Raw genomic sequence first — 20,557 nt, 5'->3', positions numbered from 1 at the left:
TGAACCAGAGCCTCCAATACATTCCATTGTTCCTGTGCCACCAGCATTCTAGTTCCTCAGGGAAGGGCCAGGTTCTGTGAGTCAAGGGTGTCCTCTAGGTGACAGTGCTAGTCTGGATGCTATCAGTTGATCATACAGCCTGGTCAGCTGACCTCAAAAGCTAATGGAAACATAAAGGTAAAGGTAAAGGGACCCCTGACCATTAGGTCCAGTCGTGGCCGACTCTGGGGTTGCGGCGCTCATCTCACTTTATTGGCCGAGGGAGCCGGCGTACAGCTTCCGGGTCATGTGGCCAGCATGACTAAGCCGCTTCTGGCAGTGTACAAAAACACTGTTTACCTTCCCGCCGGAGCGGTACCTATTTATCTACTTGCACTTTGACGTGCTTTTGAACTGCTAGGTGGGCAGGAAATGGAAACATACCAGACCTTATAAACCTTTTCTTCCAAGCCAACTCCTCAGTCTGAGCAACTTGTTTGCTTTATCATGGATATCCCGGTACTTCTGTTCCCTGACTGATCCTGTATTTTGGTTATCTTTGGCATTCATTAACCATTTAATCATATCCTCTGGGCAGGATGTGACTTTCATCCTGTCCACAGTTACATCTTCCTGCCTCTGGTCCTTGGTTCTTGCTTGTCTCATCTGTTATCAAGCTCCCAGCCCTTCACATCTACCACAGGCTTATCATATCAGCACCTGCTTGTGTTGGACTTGTGTTTAGCCTATTAAAAAACTTAGGGCCAGGCCTGACAATTTGTTCCTAATTGGTGCATTAGGCAAGGGGTGGCTTTGTTCTTGTGTATGTCAAGAAGTCATGGGGAATATGCAAGCCAAGAGAAATATATCTGTCCAATAATACCATCTTTCCTCCCAGAAATTGCTGGGTGTGATATTCACTCCATATGGCAGAAATCCCCTCACTATTTTTGACATTTCTAGAAAATAGAGCACCACCATTTATTCATTTTGCTTAGCAATACTGGGATCATATATCACCTGGACATCATTTTAAAAGATTTCTTTCATATTATTGTTTAAAAATAGAAGTTATAACTTGGAGTTCATAAATAGTTACTAATTTGTATCAGAATATTCCCTTACCCAATGTTGATACCTCTAAGCACAAGTTGGTAATAGATATTTTAATCTGCAATAGTGCCTTCCTTGTGTGTACATGAACAGTTTTGACTGAAGCCAATATTTCTTATTCCCAAAAACAATTAGAGGACAGTACTTCTGCAGAATGCTGTTTCCTTCAGCCACACAAACACTGGATTAAATTCACAAAATTTCCAGCAAAGACAAGTTTAATTAAGCCATTAACTCTTAGCACTTATGGGTTCTCCAACCCATGTAGGTTAACTCACTAGCTTTGCTCAGGAGAGAATCACAGCAAACCATAACATTTCCAACAGAGAAAACTTGTCTTGTTAGCATTTCTGAGGCACATGCATGGATCTACTAAAAAATGCTGTTATGTCCATAATTTGTGATTAAAGATAGAAAAAGTGTGCAGTAGAAGTCTGAGGATTTATAAACCCTGTCCTTTTGGGGGCCATTTTCATCTAAATGGAATTCACATTTTAGTCAGCACATACCAAATAGCTTATTTTGTTGCACTGTTAACTCTGGTTCCTTAGAAACATGAACTTCAGCAATAATTTTTGATAACAGAGTTCCACAGTATGTGACCTGTATAAAGGCAAATATATGTCACTGAAGATGTTATTTACTTCATTTTAAAAAATGCATCAAGAAATATTGAGCCCATGTCAAAGTAATATATCTACTTTGTACATTTCCTGCAAGTCGAGTATGGAAAAACAAAAAGCCAAAGTCAAATGCAGAAGACTACACAGGACTATAATGTTTTGTGGCTTTCCCCCCTTCTTTTTCTTGCTTATTTTTTAAAAATACACTTTTTAGTTGATGACAGTTTTCCTTAAAAATAATAATGAATGAATTGTACAGAATGTGATAATTATGATAATAATAAACAACCAGTTGCTGTGCTCATTAGGCCTGGCCCACCTGAGCAGATCCTGCTTCTTCTAATAAAGAGTTAACTTCATTTACACCATGTGATTATTGCTGACTCACTCCTGACATTGCCTGCCTGCCTGTGCTCAGACAAACTACCACTACACTGCTCACTTTCATGCAACAAACTTCACACTAACATTAAATTTTCTGTCACCTATTAAAAACAACAATGAGCCTACCTTGTTGTATGCGTATTTCCAGCTTACAGAAATGTCACTTCCTAGTAGTGCTTTAATCCATTGAACTAGATTTTGGTAAACTGTGTTGTTGCCAGCTTTGACTTTACCATTTCCCAAAAGGCTGGCTTTATGTTTGGAATCCTAAATTAAAAACAAAAACAAGGAACACAAAACAATTAAAAATTATAATCCCCTACACTTTGAACCAATAGCACCTCTTAGAATATGTAATTGTCTGGGCTGAAGATCACCATGATGTGCTCCAACTATTTTGTCATTGGTAGCTGCTTGCTAATTCTATCATACCAGCCTTGCAATTTCCCCCTCGTCCACTTGCTTGCTGTAATAAGCAGAAATTGTCCCCAGCTAAGCAGCTGACTGGAAAAACTGCACTTTGCTGTACGTCTGCTGCCATCATAGTGCTGCAAGGGAAGGCCAGAGGATAGAGAAAATACAGGCACTACAGCACTGCATTTCTTTGCAAGCAATGCATGTTGGGACTTAGTTGCATCTGTGTATTGCCCCACACCCTCTTCTGACACTAAGCTAGGACACAGCACAATCAAATGGCATAGGCCAGCCTTTATTTGTGTTCCTGCTTATTTTTGATAATACAGGGCAAAAGAGCACTCTTAGCACCCAGCTGAATCAGGGTGGAGGGGAAGAGAAGCCAGAAAATAAACTCTGAATACTTATTTTTAATGCTAGAATTTGAACCAGGTCCTGATCGTATTATAGCATATATGTTACCTGAATGATGCGGTAATGGAGCAGGCAAAATCATTACAACGTTATTTAGGCATAATTTCCTCCTGACCTCACAATTCACCCCCAACCATATTTGTATACCTGCAATGTCAGATAACACTTCCTATATTAAACCTTATGCCATAATATATTTGTTAGCTTTAACATGTCACAGGATTATTTGTTGCTTCTAATGATCAATTAGCTTTTGCTAAGATTACTCTGCATTGTTTTAATACATTTTGCATTGATATTTACATTGCTTTGCAACTGAACAATCTACCTGTACTGTGAATTCTAGAACATCATCTCCAGACTTAATCTTTCCCAGTTTGAGCAGATCCAATAGCTGATTTTTCTTCCATCTGCTTGCTTTGAAGTTTAATTGTTTTTCAGAATTCTGACTGTTAGAACATTGAGAAGAACTTGGGCTGATTCTGCTTTGTGATAGCGCATGAGAAAATATCCCTGCAGGCTCTAAATTAGCATTAAGCGAGTGTCTGTTTTTTGGGATGTTTTTCTGATGAGTAGCGAGATAGCTGTGTGTAGATTCTAATTCTGGTTGCATCTGCAAATCCTCACTTACATTTGAGTATTGCTGTGAAGACACATTAGAGAAAACATGTTGACTTTCAGTGGTTTGCTGAATAATAATAATAATATTATTGACAACAGTACTTTTAGCAGCTGAACTATTTAGTGTACACATTCTTGGGAATTTGCTTCTCTGTAATGCCACTGATGTATGATCAGTATATTCTATGTGTGTTTGTTGAATAAGGCAAACTACATGTTCTGAAGGCAATGTTGGCTGATCTATAGTATGGTTTATAGTATGATCTAACATACTTCAAATGTGTTACCTTTGTTAACTCCTCAACGTTATATTCCTTGGGTTTGTTTTTAGATGCTGTTTTTTTGGGACCAAGTCCTTTTTGCCTTTTTTCTTTGCCATTCCCTCCTGACATATTCAGAGACATGTTTGGATACTGGCTGGATTCTTGATCTAAATAAATATTGTCTGTGACCCAACTGTTTTCAAGGCCTATAGCTATATCAGAGGAGGGTGCTCTTCTCCCAGATGGATCATCTTCTGTGTTGTTGCGTTCACAAGAGCCATGTGTGCTTGGGACACATTTTGCTGAATGTGAAGCCTCCTTTTTTGCATTCTTATAATTTTGTATTTTCTGGCCTAGTTCTTTCTGCTTCTGTGCCATGAGCAAAAGACTTTTTTGTCTGGAAACAAGCTTTGCTATCTGTTCCCTTAGGGCTCCCTGTTTAAAAGATTCTGCAGAAGCTCTGAAATCAAATTTAAAAACAATTGAACAGTCAATTGAACTTCCATGAAAAATACATATTGTTTAAAATGAACCACCCATTCCATTCAAGAATATGGCATGCCTCTAAGCATAATGATCAGATCTATCTATTTCCATTCCAGGTTAGTCTCATATGTGTTCATTCGTAAGCCCATCACATCTCTTTCTGCATTAATATGTAGATTTTTAAAAAATGCATATTTTTTTTAAAAAAGCAGATTTTTAAAAAAAAGAATCTGCATTAAAATGTGTATTCCAAAACATACTTTCTCATAAATATATATGCCAAAATGTATTCTATCCTAAAGTATACACATTTCGCATGCTTCTCCTTTTTGTTTTTAAAGCTGAGAACTGCACCACAATATTCAGAGATGTGCAAAATAAAAAAAAAGAGTAACAGAGTTCAGATTCATTCAAGTGGATCAGGTCAGTTTGTATCAAAATCTGCAAAGAACAAATTTCTCAAGCTTCCCTAATAATGAATAACAAAAGCCTTTTAAACTACCCTAAATGAAGGTAGCAAACATTTTTTAAAAGGCAGAATCCTATTCTGAAATATTTTAGTCATATTGATTTTTATTTAAAACAATACAAATAAATAAAAGCATAATTCTCACAACAGCTAAAAACAGATGCCAAAGCAGCACCAAATCTTTACTACTCTTTGTAGAACCACGATTGATTTAACTTAATGGGAAGTATACAAGGTTTAAAACTATGAAGGGTCTGAGAATGTTGGTAGCATACTACAATTTTGCTTTACTTCAAAGTAAAAAATAATAATTCCATGCTCTGTTTTGTAAAGAAAAGGGAAGAAAAACGTACAGTTTTTCTTCTGCCTACCTGTATTTCTTAGCAAGATCATCCCTTTCTGATTTCTGTTTGGCAAGTACAGCATTCAAAATGTTCTGTATCTGAGATAGATCTTGGATATATAGATCTGTTCAACATTTACAGATTTAATAAGTTAATATCCTTTTGATAATTTGCAAGAGGCAATAAAAATGTGGCAGTTAAAACAATGTGACAGAGAAATCAGCTAGTATTGTCTACTCTTGAGCTTTTTAAAGCAAATTTCATCCTACAAATTGCTTTACAACCCTATACAATTTTGTATGCAATACAAAATCCATGCCAATATCACAGAGAATATTAATTTATTTCTATTCTGTCCTCACACCCAAAGGAGCTGAGGACAGTAACTAATAAACTAGCAAAATGAAACAATTAAAAAAAAATTAACAATCCAATACAGTCGTACCTTGGATCCCAAATGCCTTGGTACTCGGACGTTTTGTGAACGTTCTTTGGAACCCGAACGTCCGATGGGGCTTCCATGGCTTCTGATTGGCTGCAGGAGCTTCCTGCAGCCAATCAGAAGCCACACTTTGGTTTCTGAATGTTTTAAAAGTCAAACAGACTTCCAGAATGGATTCCGTTCGACTTCCAAGGTAAGACTGTACCTTGACAGCTAACCATTTCAAGGCTGGCAGGAACAGCATCCTTCAGTAGCTTTCAGTCATTAAACATTTGAGTGAACAGGAATATTTTTAAATTCCTCCTAAATATTAAAATGAGGAAGGTAGATGGACCTCAATGAAGCAGGAACTGCCACCCTGTGCCAATGAGGCAGCACCCAATGGTGGCACCTCTTCTTAAGGAAAGCTGTCTTTAGGGACCATGCCCTTTGCTTCCTGTATCTCCATTAGAGTTATACACTGGATCCTGAACTGAATTGGGACAATTCAGGACAACACAGGATTGGGAATGGATCATATTGAGGCAGCCCCCAATTGCTCCAGTTCGAGTCCCAAGCTTCAGAAGTTTGCTCCTGTTCAATGTAGTAGGTTCACCAGTTTTTACAAGGGGTGTCTTTCCAGCATCTATGAACATGAATCCAAGACGCAGCTTTGGAGTTACAAAAAAATTGTTACTCCGACATAACAATGGAACACACATTTAGCCAATCTTTCATGGGTTATACAATTTATCCATACCTGCATCTCTTTGGCTTCTTAATTCAAAGAGCAAAAGTCTATCCTGTTTCTCTTCTATATTCTGCAATACTTCGTCGATGGACTCGTGCTGTCAAATGCAAATCATTGTTCGCTTTATTAAAGACAGGCAGTCTGGAACTGAACTAAAACATGAGAACTTGGAAAGTGGCCAGGTATTTTACCTGAGCCAGCTGTGTTGGATGGATAGGTGCACACAACTTACAAAGAGAGAAAGGTGTACAGTGATTTAATGTTATGAAGGTTTGTGCTGCTCCTGTCTGTAAAACATGTGGTCTGATCCAAAGAACCATCAGCAAAAAGCAGAAGTGCAAGCACCAGGCGAAGAGTTCATGACGTGCAATGATACATAGATTCTATAACAGTTATGCTGGCAAAAACAACACAACTACAAGTGGAAGAGTAGTTTTCGAATAAGTTCCACTTTTCCTGTGCAACACAGTAACATGAGGTGCAGGATATCCTTTGTGTAAGTGAAATACACCTTGTGCGTGCAGAAAGGCATTTTTTTTTATCAGCTTTGCCTGGAACTCTTATAAGCTGCTGCTGCCTAGGAAGTCCTGATGCAAGAAAAAGACTGTGCTCAGAACAGTCAGGGGCGAGCTGTTCTGCATCTCCCTGAGTGGGTAATGGCTGCCAAAGGGGAAAGAAGGAGTCAGGTTATTCCTGCTCTCTTTTGGCATGGGCAGGGGTTGCTTTCATGGAGTGGGAGATTTTTTGGGTTTTATTTCCTTTCTTTTAAATATGTTATTGAAATATTACTATTTAAATCTTGTGTAAGTTGTATCTTATTGTATTGTTTGGATTTTGTGTTTATAAGTTTTATGAGCTGCCTTTGGGGCCTTTTTGGCCAAAAGGTGTACAGAAACTTCACATAACACAAGCATAATTCACGATTCAGCAACTTCATACATGCCACATTTGATGCTAACGCATGGAAACAAAACTGCTCAACTATCTATACTCACTGTGTCACAGCTCTGTTTAGCTGAATTGAGCTGTGAAACCATGTTATCCTCTTCACAGCCACTGCAACTACTACGGATTTTTCTAGACCTCGAAGTGTGTAACTCTTTTTCGCCTAAATCAAGAAAGAATTATTATAGTTTCAAAATAAGTTATGAATGTACCAAATCAACATAGTATCAGCTTGAGTACACATATATTAAGTATGGAGGGGGGGAAATCTGGTTGTGCCATTTGATACCTTCTTCTGAAAATCAAATCCACTTAAGACACACTAAAATGGAGAATTAATTACAATAGGACCAGGGTGCTGGAAAACAAGTAACTTCAGGAAGCTTATCGTGCTATTGGATGCTTTTTAAAAGGATAAAGGAAGTTGCAGTTAATATGAAGGAAGGGACATACCAAGCACATCAGTCATCTGATGAGCCTCTTTGGTCTCAGTAGCACCATAAGATTTAAGGAGTTCTTTCATTTTGTCACAGGTGGCTTCATCCAGGGCATTGTTCCCACAGTCGTCCATCTCATTTGGGTTTGCACCATGAAGTAGTAGACACTGTGCTGCCTGCAACACATTTCTTAATTATTCACTCCTATGGTCTAGTTACTATTGTTTCGTGTTCTTCTGCTCTTACAATAGTCCAGAGACTGGCCAAATGTTAAGATCAGAAACAGACATTCAGCTTCCTTTTTCTGATTCATTTTAAAATTGTATTTATTTGATTTTACAACATTTATATACCACTTCAGGGTAATAAAACCTCAAAACAGTTTACGAAAAACCCCCCAGCAATAACATTATAGTAAAAAACCAGTTTAAAACAAGAATATACATTGTTGCATATATGTTGCTAACTGAAAAATGATGAGGAAATTAGAAGAAGAGGAAAGGATTTGTGATAGTCAATAAATTGGTACAAAGGGAGTAACTCCAAGAGATGCTGGGAAAATAAAAGAATCCAGAAGCAAAACCTAAGTTGGACTCTGTTTTGTCACTACCTACTCTATCAAAGGCTAAATGCAGAGACAGGCTTAGGGATGGATAAATCTGACAATTTCAGTTCTCCCATTTTCTCATTTTTTGAATTCTATAGTCCACACTCCACACTCAGTTCTGCAGCACTCCCCCCCCAAAAAAAAACTTCATGAAAACTAGTCATGTTAGTGCATATTTCTCCTGATAAACACATTTAAGTGTAGTATTGGCTTATACATATGCCAATACTATGCAAGCAGTTTCCTCAAGATAAAAATTTATATGAGGTGTTCACTAATATATGCAATTTATATATTGTTTTCACTAATACATGCATTTTAAACACACTTTCCACTAATATAAGCATTTATGTACACATTGTTTGGTTGGGCAACTGTCACAAAATTCAGAGAAGTGATGAATTTAAAACGATACTCATGTTTCAGTTTCTGTATCAGTTTGCAAATTAGATAGCTCTCATTGAAATGCAAAAATACCAAGCAAACCTAATTTCTTCCCCATCCCTACCCAGGCCATAGACATCAAAAGCCCTTCAAACAAGGTGCTTTCTATATCAGAGGCTGTTAATATTTTGGGGCCTGTGGGCGTACTTGTAAACCAGAGAAACTGATGTAGGCACTACACACAAACATCGCAACCAAGTGCATACCACAACCTTGTCTATGGACTGCAACAGAATGCTTCTGTCAAGGCGAGTTTCAGTGAGGTGGAGGAGGCACAGGGGGCTCTAATGAAGGCCTCTGCAGGAACATGTGAACCCTATGGTTGTTATGTTGGCAAACCCTTTATTAATTCAATTAGGTCCTTCTTAATTAGGATTTGTAGGGACGCAGGTGGCGCTGTGGGTAAAACCTCAGCGCCTAGGACTTGCCGATCGCATGGTCGGAGGTTCGAATCCCCACGGCGGGGTGCGCTCCCGTCATTCGGTCCTAGCGCCTGCCAACCTAGCAGTTCGAAAGCACCCTCAGGTGCAAGTAGATAAATAGGGACCGCTTACCAGCGGGAAGGTAAACGGCGTTCCGTGTGCTGCGCTGGCTCACCAGATGCAGCTTGTCACGCTGGCCACGTGACCCGGAAGTGTCTGCGGATAGCACTGGCTCCCGGCCTCTTAAGTGGGATGAGCGCACAACCCTAGAGTCTGGCAAGACTGGCCCGTACGGGCAGGGGTACCTTTACCTTTACCTTAATTAGGATTTGAAACACGCTTTGAAGCTGGTTGTGACGTTTGCCCTCCTAGGTGTGTGACATCATACTGGGTTCATAAGGAAAGGGTTAACTAAGTGTAAAATGACTAACCAATAGGAACCCAAGGGGAGGAGTTAGAGTTAGAGTTGTTGAGAAGTCAGTCTGGGGTTAGAGAAGAAAGAGGGAGGATAAGTCTGTGGGTTGGGCTAGTCTGATGTGAGAGAGTGAGAGAATCTGTTAAGAGGAGTCAGTCAAACAGTTGATATATATAATCAGTCAGAAGGTATTAGGAAGGTATAGGCTGGTAAAGAAACTAAAGTTAAGAAACTGACAAGAAAATTATCTGAGAAACCATAAACTTGTTAATACTTACAAAATAAACTTGTTTATTTGGTTTAATTTTAACAACTGTCTGGACTCAGTGTGTACCCGAGAGTAACGGGTTGGTGGCAGCGGGAAAGCGAGCACAGTGGTGGCACAGGGATCAATAGACTGTCAAACGTCCGGGGACCCTGTGTGATCGCCACACTGGTAAATAGAGGGTGGACGAGAGAGAGGCTGGTTAGCACTACATTACCTCAAAATGGTTGCCTGAAACAGCATCATGAATTGGAAAAACACCATCCAGGCTTTTAGAATTCACATCAGCACCAGCTTTGAGCAGCTCTTCGATAATCTCAGTAAAGCCCTTATTGGAAGCTTCATGAATTGCTGTCCAGCCTAGTAAAACCAGAGTTAGATATGAGTCTGTAAGATGCTTGAGCCTTTACCTAATGTTGCTGTTGTTGTTATCAAGATACCATTCATCATTCAAGGATCACAGGGTGGTTTATGTATAAAAACACAAAAATATGTACCATAATAACAAACTAAACAATGACCCTCATACACAGTTTAATTTTTTAATTAGTCAAAAGCCTGGGTGAAGTGGGAAGTTTGAACCTGGTGTCTAAAGCTATTTGCACCCCACAATTGGGGAGCTACTGAAGAAAAGCCCCATTATCATGTTGCCACATCTAATAATATGTAATAATTTTACTACATTGGCCTGGATCCAAATAACTGTACAGCTTGTTCCAGATGCCCGAGGACTTTGAATTTGAAAGGAGTTTTGAAGGCAGGTTATGATCTGTTGTTCATAGAAAGCAATTCAAAGTCCCACCCAAATTTCTTTTTTCCAACTATAAAAGCGCTTTAGATCCAGGCCACTTTACATATTTGCACACCTATTCATCTACTAGACATCAGTTCAAATACAGTGTGCGTGTGTCCATATGTATATATCAGTATATATATATATTTCCATGGAGCATAATATTAATCTTATATAACCATGAAGCATCCTTATTTGGATGTTGTTGTTGGCAGTGAAGAGATTTTGATAAGAGAGAGAGGGAGAGAGAAAGAGAGGGAGAGAGAGATGATTCTAGGGTCACAGCATAGCAGAAAACATTTAAACTATAAATTAAGAATACCACACCTGCATTATCTTTCTGATTTACACATGTTCCAGATGCTATTAAAGATTTCACTAAAGACAAATCTCCTTTTTTGGCAGCCAAATGCAAACAAGTTTCTCCTTTGGCATTTGTTTTGTTTATTCTTGGTTTTATGGTACACAGCAGCTGATTAGAAGAAGCTTGTTTCTCCTTTTCACTAGAATGTGAAGAGTCTAAAGACATATTTTGCACTCATTAATAATTACATAAGGTATTTTGAGGGGCGCTGCTACACCAAATGCTAGATGCTGGCCAATACTTTTTAAAGGAGTACCACTTGCCAAAACATGCTTTCAAAGACACTGGTATAAAATATTCACACATCAGTGTCAACATTAACAACCTTTTGAACTTCAGCTGTGTAAACCTAAAACAATTATGTCTCCTAAAGTTTACATAACATTAGTCTGTCTTCTTCAGTCTTCTGTTATCAGATAGCATCTATGCATATATGTGTGTGTGTGTGTGTATTTATATATATAGAATAACCATGAGTTCATATACAGTGGTACCTCGGGTTACATACGCTTCAGATTACAGACTCCGCTAACCCAGAAATAGTACCTCGGGTTAAGAACTTTGCTTCAGGATGAGAACAGAAATCGTGCTCTGGCGGTGCGGTGGCAGCAGCTAAAGTAGCTAATGTGGTGCTTCAGGTTAAGAACAGTTTCAGGTTAAGAACAGACCTTCGGAACGAATTAAGTACTTAACCCGAGGTACCACTGTAGCCTTATCATGTGTACCTTACAGATAAAAAAATTTGGGGAGAAAATGGAGACGAGCAACAATTTAAAAGAGAATGAATCCAAGCAAGGCACAAATGTAAATACTTCATACAACAAATGTGGAGAAGTAACTTTAGAAGACTTAACAGTACTGCAGAGTGATTTGTTTTATCCATTATAACTTATGATCCTTAGGACATTTAAGATAAAATGGAAACATCAAGAAAACTCCCACCCAACATACCTGTGCTTATATGTAAAAGGTCAAAGAGATTCCACTTTCAAATATATGTGGGACATTCCATTAACTTAGAATCTTAAACTAGTGAATGAAGGAAGGAAGGACTGTATGAGCTTTGAGTCAGGGCTGGCCCACCCCTGAGGCAAGCTGAGGCAGCCACTTCAGGCGGTGGAAGCCCAAGAGAAAGTGTCCCCATGGCTGCCCTCCCTTGGCAAGGATGCGGAGGCGGTGGCTTCCACTAAGATCTCATGAGATCTCATGCAGTCTGCAAGATTTTGTGAGAAGTTGCCGGAACCCACCACCATCATCTCCACTTCATGGGTGCCACTGCACGACCCAGGTAAATGAGGCTGTGATGGGAGTGACACCTTCCCATTTTGCCTTGATGAAATGGGACATGCTGCCCCTGCTTTTAGTCCTCTCCCAGCTGCGCCTCTGATGTTCTTTTGGAGGCCAAGATATGTCTGAAGAATCTCAAAGTGACAGGGGAAATCTGACTCAATTCAACCACAACATTCATATCGGCAATGTTATTAACTGCTTACCTGAGGGGTGGTTAACCTCTTCTTATTTAGATATTGCTGAACTACAATTCCCATCAACCCCAATCAGTACAGCCAATGGGAAGTTGGGAGTTGTAGTTCAGCAACATCGAGACGGCCACAGGTTAACCATACCTGTCTTACCTAATGAATGTGGGATTTGCTGCTCCTCAGTCGAATTAAACTGTAAAGGAGTTGCACTATTGCTAGAACACAAATGTGCATTTTGACAATCCTCAATGGATATATATTCCATTCTTTTACTTTGGATAGTTTCTAATTCATTTGACTGTAAAGATACATCTGGAGTATTGTTTGAATTTTCTTTATCATTCTTATCACTGTAACGTTTTCCAAGAATCTGAGTTTGTAGTGATTTATCTGTTGAATAAAAAAGTGCAGTGTCTCCATGAAGAATGTTAATGAAATACCATAAAGTATATTATTACAGACATGATTAGTATGAGCTGCCTGCTGCTCTTGAAATATTCACCAAACTTTTTAAGATTCCACAGAAAATTATTACAAAATGCTTCTATAAAAATCTATTTACATTTCTATTGCTTGCTCTGAAACAAAAGATTATGTAGCAATAGCTTGTTTCATGCATCACATTAAGCTGTAGTTAAAATAAACTATGGTTTATGTGGCTGAGCAACATACTGGTGCCTACTGCTGGAATTGTGGATGCTTTACTCCTCCCCTGCTCCTGCTGGGGAACAAGGCTTTTCATGCTACCCAAACCTGACCTCATGGCGTGTTTCTCTCCAAACTATGAGAAAAACTAAACCTTGTTCCTGGCTTACTGCTCATGCTTTGTTTTGGGGAAACAAACCACAAGCCTGAGTTGAAACGACGTGACAAATCAGACCATGGCTTGTTTCCAGAAAGCATGGAGGCACAGGAGTGAAGCACCTGCATGCTGTTTGTTCATGTTAAACCCGTTGATTTTAACAATGATTTAATGTGAGGTGTGAACCAGGCAAATGTTTCATTGTGCTAATTTAGAATGCCAAAATTTTGACTAAGGTGCTCAGTATTAAGCCATTTGGGGCCAACTGTTTTCACATGCAGTGGTAACCCTAATGTAGAGTAGGTTACTAATTTAACTCATTGCAGAAAATCATAAAAAAATTACTACCATATCTTACTACAAGGAATCTTATGAAGATGATCTGTGAAATGGACAGGAATTAGCCTCAGCATGCTCGCAAGACTAATTGCCTTCAGGTTGCACAGGGGAACTTTAAACTTTCTTTGAAAGTCATAAGTGCACCTATCAGCTATTTGGGGATGGTAACTGGGGTACCTTTTGCCCCACAATCCCTTCTTACCAGCCAACAGTACAATTTCTGCATTTTAAAGACTCTTTAAATACTCTTTTTCACTGTTGAATCAGGGATATATTTTAATTTCCTGCTTAGAAACTACTGTAATTTATGAATTATTAAAATAAATAAATGAAATAATTAGATTAATTTGAATCCTTTTTACATGGCCCTTCAATTAATAATGTCAAGGGTTCGGATTATCAACAAATGATAAAAATATAATAAAACTACCTCAATCAACAGTAAATAAAAAAGTTAATGCTGCACTAAAAATAATCACAATGGAAGTTAGACGTATGTCTATTTTTCTCTCTCCACCTCTCCTTTTGTATCATTGCATTTTCAGCAATCTCTCTGTCTTCTCTGAATGGATTACCTTGGAATGGGTCTTTGTCCAGCATCTGTAAAGGGAGAACTGTGTTGTTCTCAGTCCTACTACTATTTCCTGTTCTCTCAAAGCAACATTTCCCAGCATTTCCTTCTGCTCTTCCCATCATAATGCCCTCATGCACAGGAGGAGTTAAAAATCTTTGCTCACTGAAGCTGCAAGTGCCGGGACTTTCAGAAACACCAACTCTATTAATACTCGGTGAAATTGTTGAGGATAGCTCCATACAAACATGAACTGCTTGTTCATTACAGATTCCATCAGCTCTAGAGGTGTTTTCACCTGGGTTTTGGCCTACATTTAAACTGCATTCTTCAGAAAGGACTGTACAATCTGAATCACTGAGAAGTTCAATTTCTTGCAACATTGAGATGGTTGGGATTTTTGACTCAAATGGGTTTTCTTCTAAACAGGTAGATTCAGCTATAGATAAAGGCTCTTTCACACCCAGTTCATGCCCCAAACTATGGTTGTCCAGATTAATCTGATCTACAGAGTTTTCAGAATGCATATACTGGTCTAGTGATCTATTTTTCTCAGAAGCAAGAATAATGATGCTCTCTCTTACTGTCCAGACAAGCTTCTTTTCAGCAGTATGAAGGTTGTCCTCTAAAGTAACAACTTTAAGACTATTAGACCCTTTATTATGTTTCATTGCATACTGGCTGTCCTCCTGCAAAGGCAAACCGATGTCTTTGCATAAGAAGTGTGTAGAATCCAAATTAGGTTCATTTACTACCTCAGTTTCAGAAGCTAAAGCAGATTCTTCTTCAACAGGATTCAGTGATGTGACAGCATGGGAATTAGTTGCTTGATCTTTTGTTGCTCCTGCCAGTTCAGTGCTTTTAAGAGCCTCTTTTCTTTCTGATGGACAGTCATCAATACTATTATTAGAGTCACTCTCTTGCTGAATTTCTGACCCCATTGCCATGTTACAGTCTTCTTCAGCTTCACAACTTCTGTTCAAATTATACTGGTGATACTCTGAAGATCCAACTGTTCTTTTTGAGACCAATGTAAGATCAGCTGCAGGACCATTCTGAATGTCCTTCCTCTGGCCATTTATTCTTCTTTTGTCACCTGAGACTCCCAAAGATGGTGGTCTTCCCCTGACTGACTGCTCTGCCTTTGAAACCAGACATGTACCTTCAAATGTTGTAGCGTTCACTAGTGAACAACTATTGCACATTTTGGAAGCATAATTTCTTTGTGAAGTACTTTTTCTCTTACTTGGTTCTGATTTTACCCTCTGTTGCTTTAGTACCTTAGTATTTTCCTTAGATGTATGATGAACTCTTTCACCTGAGCATGTTTTTGCCTGGAAAAGCAAAACAGTGATAAGAGAAGAGAAACAGAAGTGATGGCCAGGATATATTTCCTAGTCCCCACCCAATATTTATTCACATGAATGGGTTTTGATAACAATAGGGAAAAGAAAAGATTGTGAGTTACCGCAGGACAATCAAAAATCAGTTCCACGCTATGTTAAATAAATGCCGTAGTGCCGCTGGATCAAGACAAAAGGGTTCAACTTTGTAGCCCTGTGGCAATTAGAGGACCCCAATGCAGCTAAGGGGACCCACAAGCAAGCTGAGGAGGCTTATTCCTTGGGAGAGGAGAGGAGAGGAAAGTGGGGCTATTGCTCACTTTAAATATACAGTGGTACCTCAGATTACAGACACTTCAGGTTACAGACACTTCAGGTTACAGACTCCGCTAACCCAGAAGTAGTTGGGTTAAGAGCTTTGGGTTAAGAACTTTGCTTCAGGATGAGAACAGAAATTGCGTGGTGGTGGCGCAGCGGCAGCGGGAGGCCCCATTTGCTAAAGTGGTGCTTCAGGTTAAGAACAGTTTCAGGTTAAGAACGGACCTCCAGAACAAATTAAGTTCTTAACCTGAGGTACCACTGATCTCAGAACCACTGGCAGTCATCTTTGAGAATTCCTGGAGAACAGGCGAAGTCCCGGCAGACTGGAGGAGGGCAAATGTTGTCCCTATTTTCAAAAAGGGGAAAAGAGAGGACCCAAATAATTACCGCCCAGTCAGTCTGACATCAATACCAGGGAAGATTCTGGAGCAGATCATTAAGCAAACAGTCTGTGAGCACCTAGAAACGAATGCTGTGATCACCAATAGTCAGCATGGATTTCTGAAAAATAAGTCATGTCAGACTAACCTGATCTCATTTTTTGACAGAATTACAAGCCTGGTAGATGAAGGGAACGCAGTGGATGTAGCCTACCTTGATTTCAGCAAGGCATTTGACAAGGTGCCCCATGATATTCTTGTAAAGAAGCTGGTAAAATGCGGTCTTGACTATGCTACCACTCAGTGGATTTGTAACTGGCTGACTGACCGAACCCAAAGGGTGCTCATCAATGGTTCCTCTTCATCCTGGAGAAGAGTGACTAGTGGGGTGCCACAGGGTTCTGTCTTGGGCCCGGTCTTATTCAACATCTTTATCAACGACTTGGATGATGGACTCAAGGGCATCCTGATCAAATTTGCAGATGACACCAAACTGGGAGGGGTGGCTAACACCCCAGAGGACAGGATCACACTTCAAAACGACTTTGACAGATTAGAGAACTGGGCCAAAACAAACAAGATGAATTTTAACAGGGAGAAATGTAAACTATTGTACTTGGGCAAAAAAAAAAATGAGAGGCACAAATACAAGATGGGAGACACCTGGCTTGAGAGCAGTACATGTGAAAAGGATCTAGGAGTCTTGGTTGACCACAAACTTGACATGAGCCAACAGTGTGACGCGGCAGCTAAAAAAGCCAATGCAATTCTGGGCTGCATCAATAGGAGTATAGCATCTAGATCAAGGGAAGTAATAGTGCCACTGTATTCTGCTCTGGTCAGACCTCACCTGGAGTACTGTGTCCAGTTCTGGGCACCACAGTTCAAGAAGGACACTGACAAACTGGAACGTGTCCAGAGGAGGGCAACCAAAATGGTCAAAGGCCTGGAAATGATGCCTTATGAGGAACGGCTAAGGGAGCTGGGCATGTTTAGCCTGGAGAAGAGGAGGTTAAGGGGTGATATGATAGCCATGTTCTAATATATAAAAGGATGTCACATAGAGGAGGGAGAAAGGTTGTTTTCTGCTGCTCCAGAGAAGCAGACACGGAGCAATGGATCCAAACTACAAGAAAGAAGATTCCACCTAAACATTAGGAAGAACTTCCTGACAGTAAGAGCTGTTCAACAGTGGAATTTGCTGCCAAGGAGTGTGGTGGAGTCCCCTTCTTTGGAGGTCTTTAAGCAGAGGCTTGACAACCATATGTCAGGAGTGCTCTGATGGTGTTTCCTGCTTGGCAGGGGGTTGGACTCGATGGCCCTTGTGGTCTCTTCCAATTCTATGATTCTATGATTCTATGATTCTATGATTCATTGTACAAGGTAGCCAAGGGTTCCCCCCGTATTTTTTTTATTTTTTTTAACCTTTTAAAGAGAGGCTTGCATAGCTCAACACAGTGCAGATCTCTTGATGCCCATTCCCTCTGCCTAAATTTTCTAAAAAGGCCTTCCTAGAAGGGCTTCAGCTCCAGAAACTGTGGTTGGCTGCTTCCTTCTAGCCATACTTCTGGAACGGCTTCAGCGCCATGCTGCCTCCAGAACTGAAGCTCTTCTAAGAAGTATAGGTAGGGGCAATGGGTGTAGAGACACTCACGCTGATTTAAGTGGTTAGAATCCTTCCTTTCAAAGAGTAATAATAAAGAATTAAACAACCTTTGGCTGCCTCATACATTTAAGGTAAATGGCATCCCCTTCTCCTTCCAAGGAGAGCAGAGCAGCCAGGTCAGGGGTTGGGGTGGAGTGACAGAAAATACCCTCCAATTTGGCAGTGTCTCTGGTTCAATGCATTTGATATTACTAGTTAGAAACTAATTATTATGGTTAGGACCTTGAAGAGCACTTCAGAAAACCTCTGCAATAAAATACCTTGACTATTACTTGACTATTATATTTCACTACTCACTTGTATTGAAAATTCATTTTAACTTTTACCTTAGGCTGGCTCTCAATTCTACTTTGGTCACTCACTGGGTCTTCTAGAACTCTTTCAGCTAAAAATACATTCAAGGAAGATATTTGGATCTGCTTTTTTAAGCCTGATTTTTAATGACACACAAAAACTGTTAGAAAAAGTCCTCTCCAAGTTTTCCTCTTAAAAAATACATTTATAAAATTATGAATTAATGAGTGTCTGGTATTTTTTATTTTTTTTAAATGTGAAACAGCTGATAGCTTGTCTGAAGTTGGGATAGAGATAGTAACTGACAGCTGAATGACCATGCAGGTCACTGATATGTGCTGTACACCAGTCATTTTCATTGCAAAAATGGAAGTAGACTGGTCTCTGAGCTTTGTTCTTAAATATTGCATCAGCTGTCACCCAAAGGTTCTGTCAAACCTCTTCTTAAACAACAATAATTTCATTGTGGAAGAACTAAGTAGCACATGCACAATCTGGGTTGGTTCTTACACAACCTCTGATCAAAGGAGGCAACACAGCAAGAAAGAGCAGAATGGGAAGAGACCCAGCAAATTAGTCTGGCTGAAAAATATAACTCTGTCCCACTGTAATTATCCTACCCCGGCTGAACTCTTCTGACATGGACATTTGTCATGCTCCCATAGCAGGAGGCTTCTGTGAAAGAGGACCCAGAGCCCTCTCTGAAGACTGTAACAGAGGAATAGACAGGATGTGATGACAGTGATGCTGAGCCCAGGTCCTTTGGCACTGGGGACCCCTGGACATTGGCACAGCAAGACCAGAACTCAGAAGTGGAGATTAAGAATGAGCCACCTCCAAATCCTGATGCTGCCTCATGAAGCTCCAAGACAGGGCAATGACTATATGGCACAGTACCCATCTGAGAGGCAGGCTGCTCCTCATGAGTAGACCTGAACTGTGTTAGCTCAGATGACCAACAGCTGTACAAAGGGTGGAGCTCAGGATGTTATTGAATTAAAGCCCTCAGTCTTAAATATTCCCATGGCTTTGTTAAATTGCTGGCTGCCCCACTTCATTGCTGTTGCACAATGACCCTCACCATGCAAGATGACCTTTGTGACTCTCAGGCTTGGAAACTGCCTATTGGTAACAATCCTATTTGTGGACATTCAAGACTCAGAAGGAGGGGAGTTTTGGGGGCTATTTGTTGAATGTGGATGCCATGTTTTGCTCTAGTGTTATCATTCTGCCAATCATTGCTGAGCTTTCAAAGAACAAATGAATCAAATGTGTCAGTTCTTCACATGTTACAAAATTGCACAGATAAAAAAAATGTTACAGCTGCTTCACACTTACAATGTATGATTCTAGCTACCTTCAATACACACACCAATTTCAGAACTTCATCATAGTTCAAGATTTGTTCAACAATTTTACATTAGTTTTTTTATTCCATGAATATGAATTTGAGATCAGATTTTTTTTTAATTTACCAAAAATTGGAAGTGCTACTCATATCTGGAGGAGCTGTGTGATACATCTTGATGCTTGCCATAGAGGAACAAAATTCAAAGAAAACATTACTAGATTTGTAACATTAAAAATGCTAAGAAAAAAATCTTGCTTCCACTGAAGTTTGCAAGAATGCATGCCCTATATATTGTAAAACTGACTGTGTCACTTGACAGCAATTCCTGTTTAATTAATCCAAAACACAAATACTGTATACATATGTCATTTTGTTATATTCCAGTGCTCTGGTGAAGCTATGTTGACAAAGTCCTATCTGCATACAGAACAAATCTCAAATTTGGAGTAAAAACGTTTATCGTAGTTCCTTTGTGAATGAGTGTCAGTCTAAATATAGCTCTTTCTTACCTGATGCTGACCTTCTTCTAGATTTAGCTATAAAACTTGCAAGTAGTTTCCTCATAGGCATGTCAGTTGCTTCTTCTAAAGCACTCTTCCCTCTCTCATTTTTGAACAGTGGATCAGCTCCATACCAAAGTAGTAACTCTGCCACCTAGAGGTAAAGATGCTTCGACATTTGTTCCTAACGCTTTCACACTTTCCGTATCTCACTCATCATACAGAACAGCCACAGGTGTCGCTCCACAGCAACTAAAAGTCAAAGTCGCTGATGCTCATTGCAATTTTATACAGTAGTTACAAATATAATATGAGCAAGTAGGACCCTGCAACAAAATGTTGCAGCTCATCCTCAGCCCCTAACGGAAATGGTTCTGTCTGGGGCTCAGACAGCCTGGAACAAGAGTGCTTATTAAACTTGATGAAGAGAGGAGGAAGTTTCAGCAAAAAAAACCACAGGCTTTTGTTTCATCTTCATGAAACCTTCCTGCACTGCACTTATAATGTGAAAGGAGTTGGTTTTAGAGCCTGAGCA

General features: G+C 39.7%; 1 protein-coding gene across 10 annotated transcripts in view; it reads right to left on the bottom strand.

Annotated features, from left to right (window-relative positions):
* The window catches only part of ANKRD31 (ankyrin repeat domain 31), a 49,559-nt gene that overhangs the window by 5,897 nt on the left and 23,105 nt on the right, over positions 1-20,557 (bottom strand). For 6 of the 10 annotated variants that reach the window (XM_083577311.1, XM_083577315.1, XM_083577317.1 and 3 more), the window contains 14 exons: positions 20,032-20,176; positions 18,204-18,262; positions 14,172-15,501; positions 12,609-12,845; positions 10,938-11,129; positions 10,035-10,177; positions 7,681-7,840; positions 7,278-7,390; positions 6,292-6,379; positions 5,138-5,234; positions 3,836-4,271; positions 3,256-3,570; positions 2,226-2,366; positions 1,602-1,695 (listed from right to left, as the gene is read on the bottom strand). In XM_083577311.1, coding sequence (XP_083433437.1) covers positions 1,602-1,695; positions 2,226-2,366; positions 3,256-3,570; positions 3,836-4,271; positions 5,138-5,234; positions 6,292-6,379; positions 7,278-7,390; positions 7,681-7,840; positions 10,035-10,177; positions 10,938-11,129; positions 12,609-12,845; positions 14,172-15,501; positions 18,204-18,262; positions 20,032-20,176 — 3,550 coding nt within the window. The remainder of the gene's footprint in view (positions 1-1,601; positions 1,696-2,225; positions 2,367-3,255; positions 3,571-3,835; positions 4,272-5,137; positions 5,235-6,291; positions 6,380-7,277; positions 7,391-7,680; positions 7,841-10,034; positions 10,178-10,937; positions 11,130-12,608; positions 12,846-14,171; positions 15,502-18,203; positions 18,263-20,031; positions 20,177-20,557) is intronic. The other 4 variants (XR_014540026.1, XM_083577316.1, XM_083577318.1 and 1 more) reach the window with 4 other exon arrangements.

Source organism: Podarcis filfolensis, assembly GCF_964270895.1.
Source record: "Podarcis filfolensis genome assembly, chromosome: 11".
Classification (NCBI taxonomy): Eukaryota; Metazoa; Chordata; class Lepidosauria; order Squamata; family Lacertidae; genus Podarcis; species Podarcis filfolensis.
Note: the sequence above shows the minus strand (reverse complement) of the source record. Positions and strands in the feature narration are given on the sequence as shown.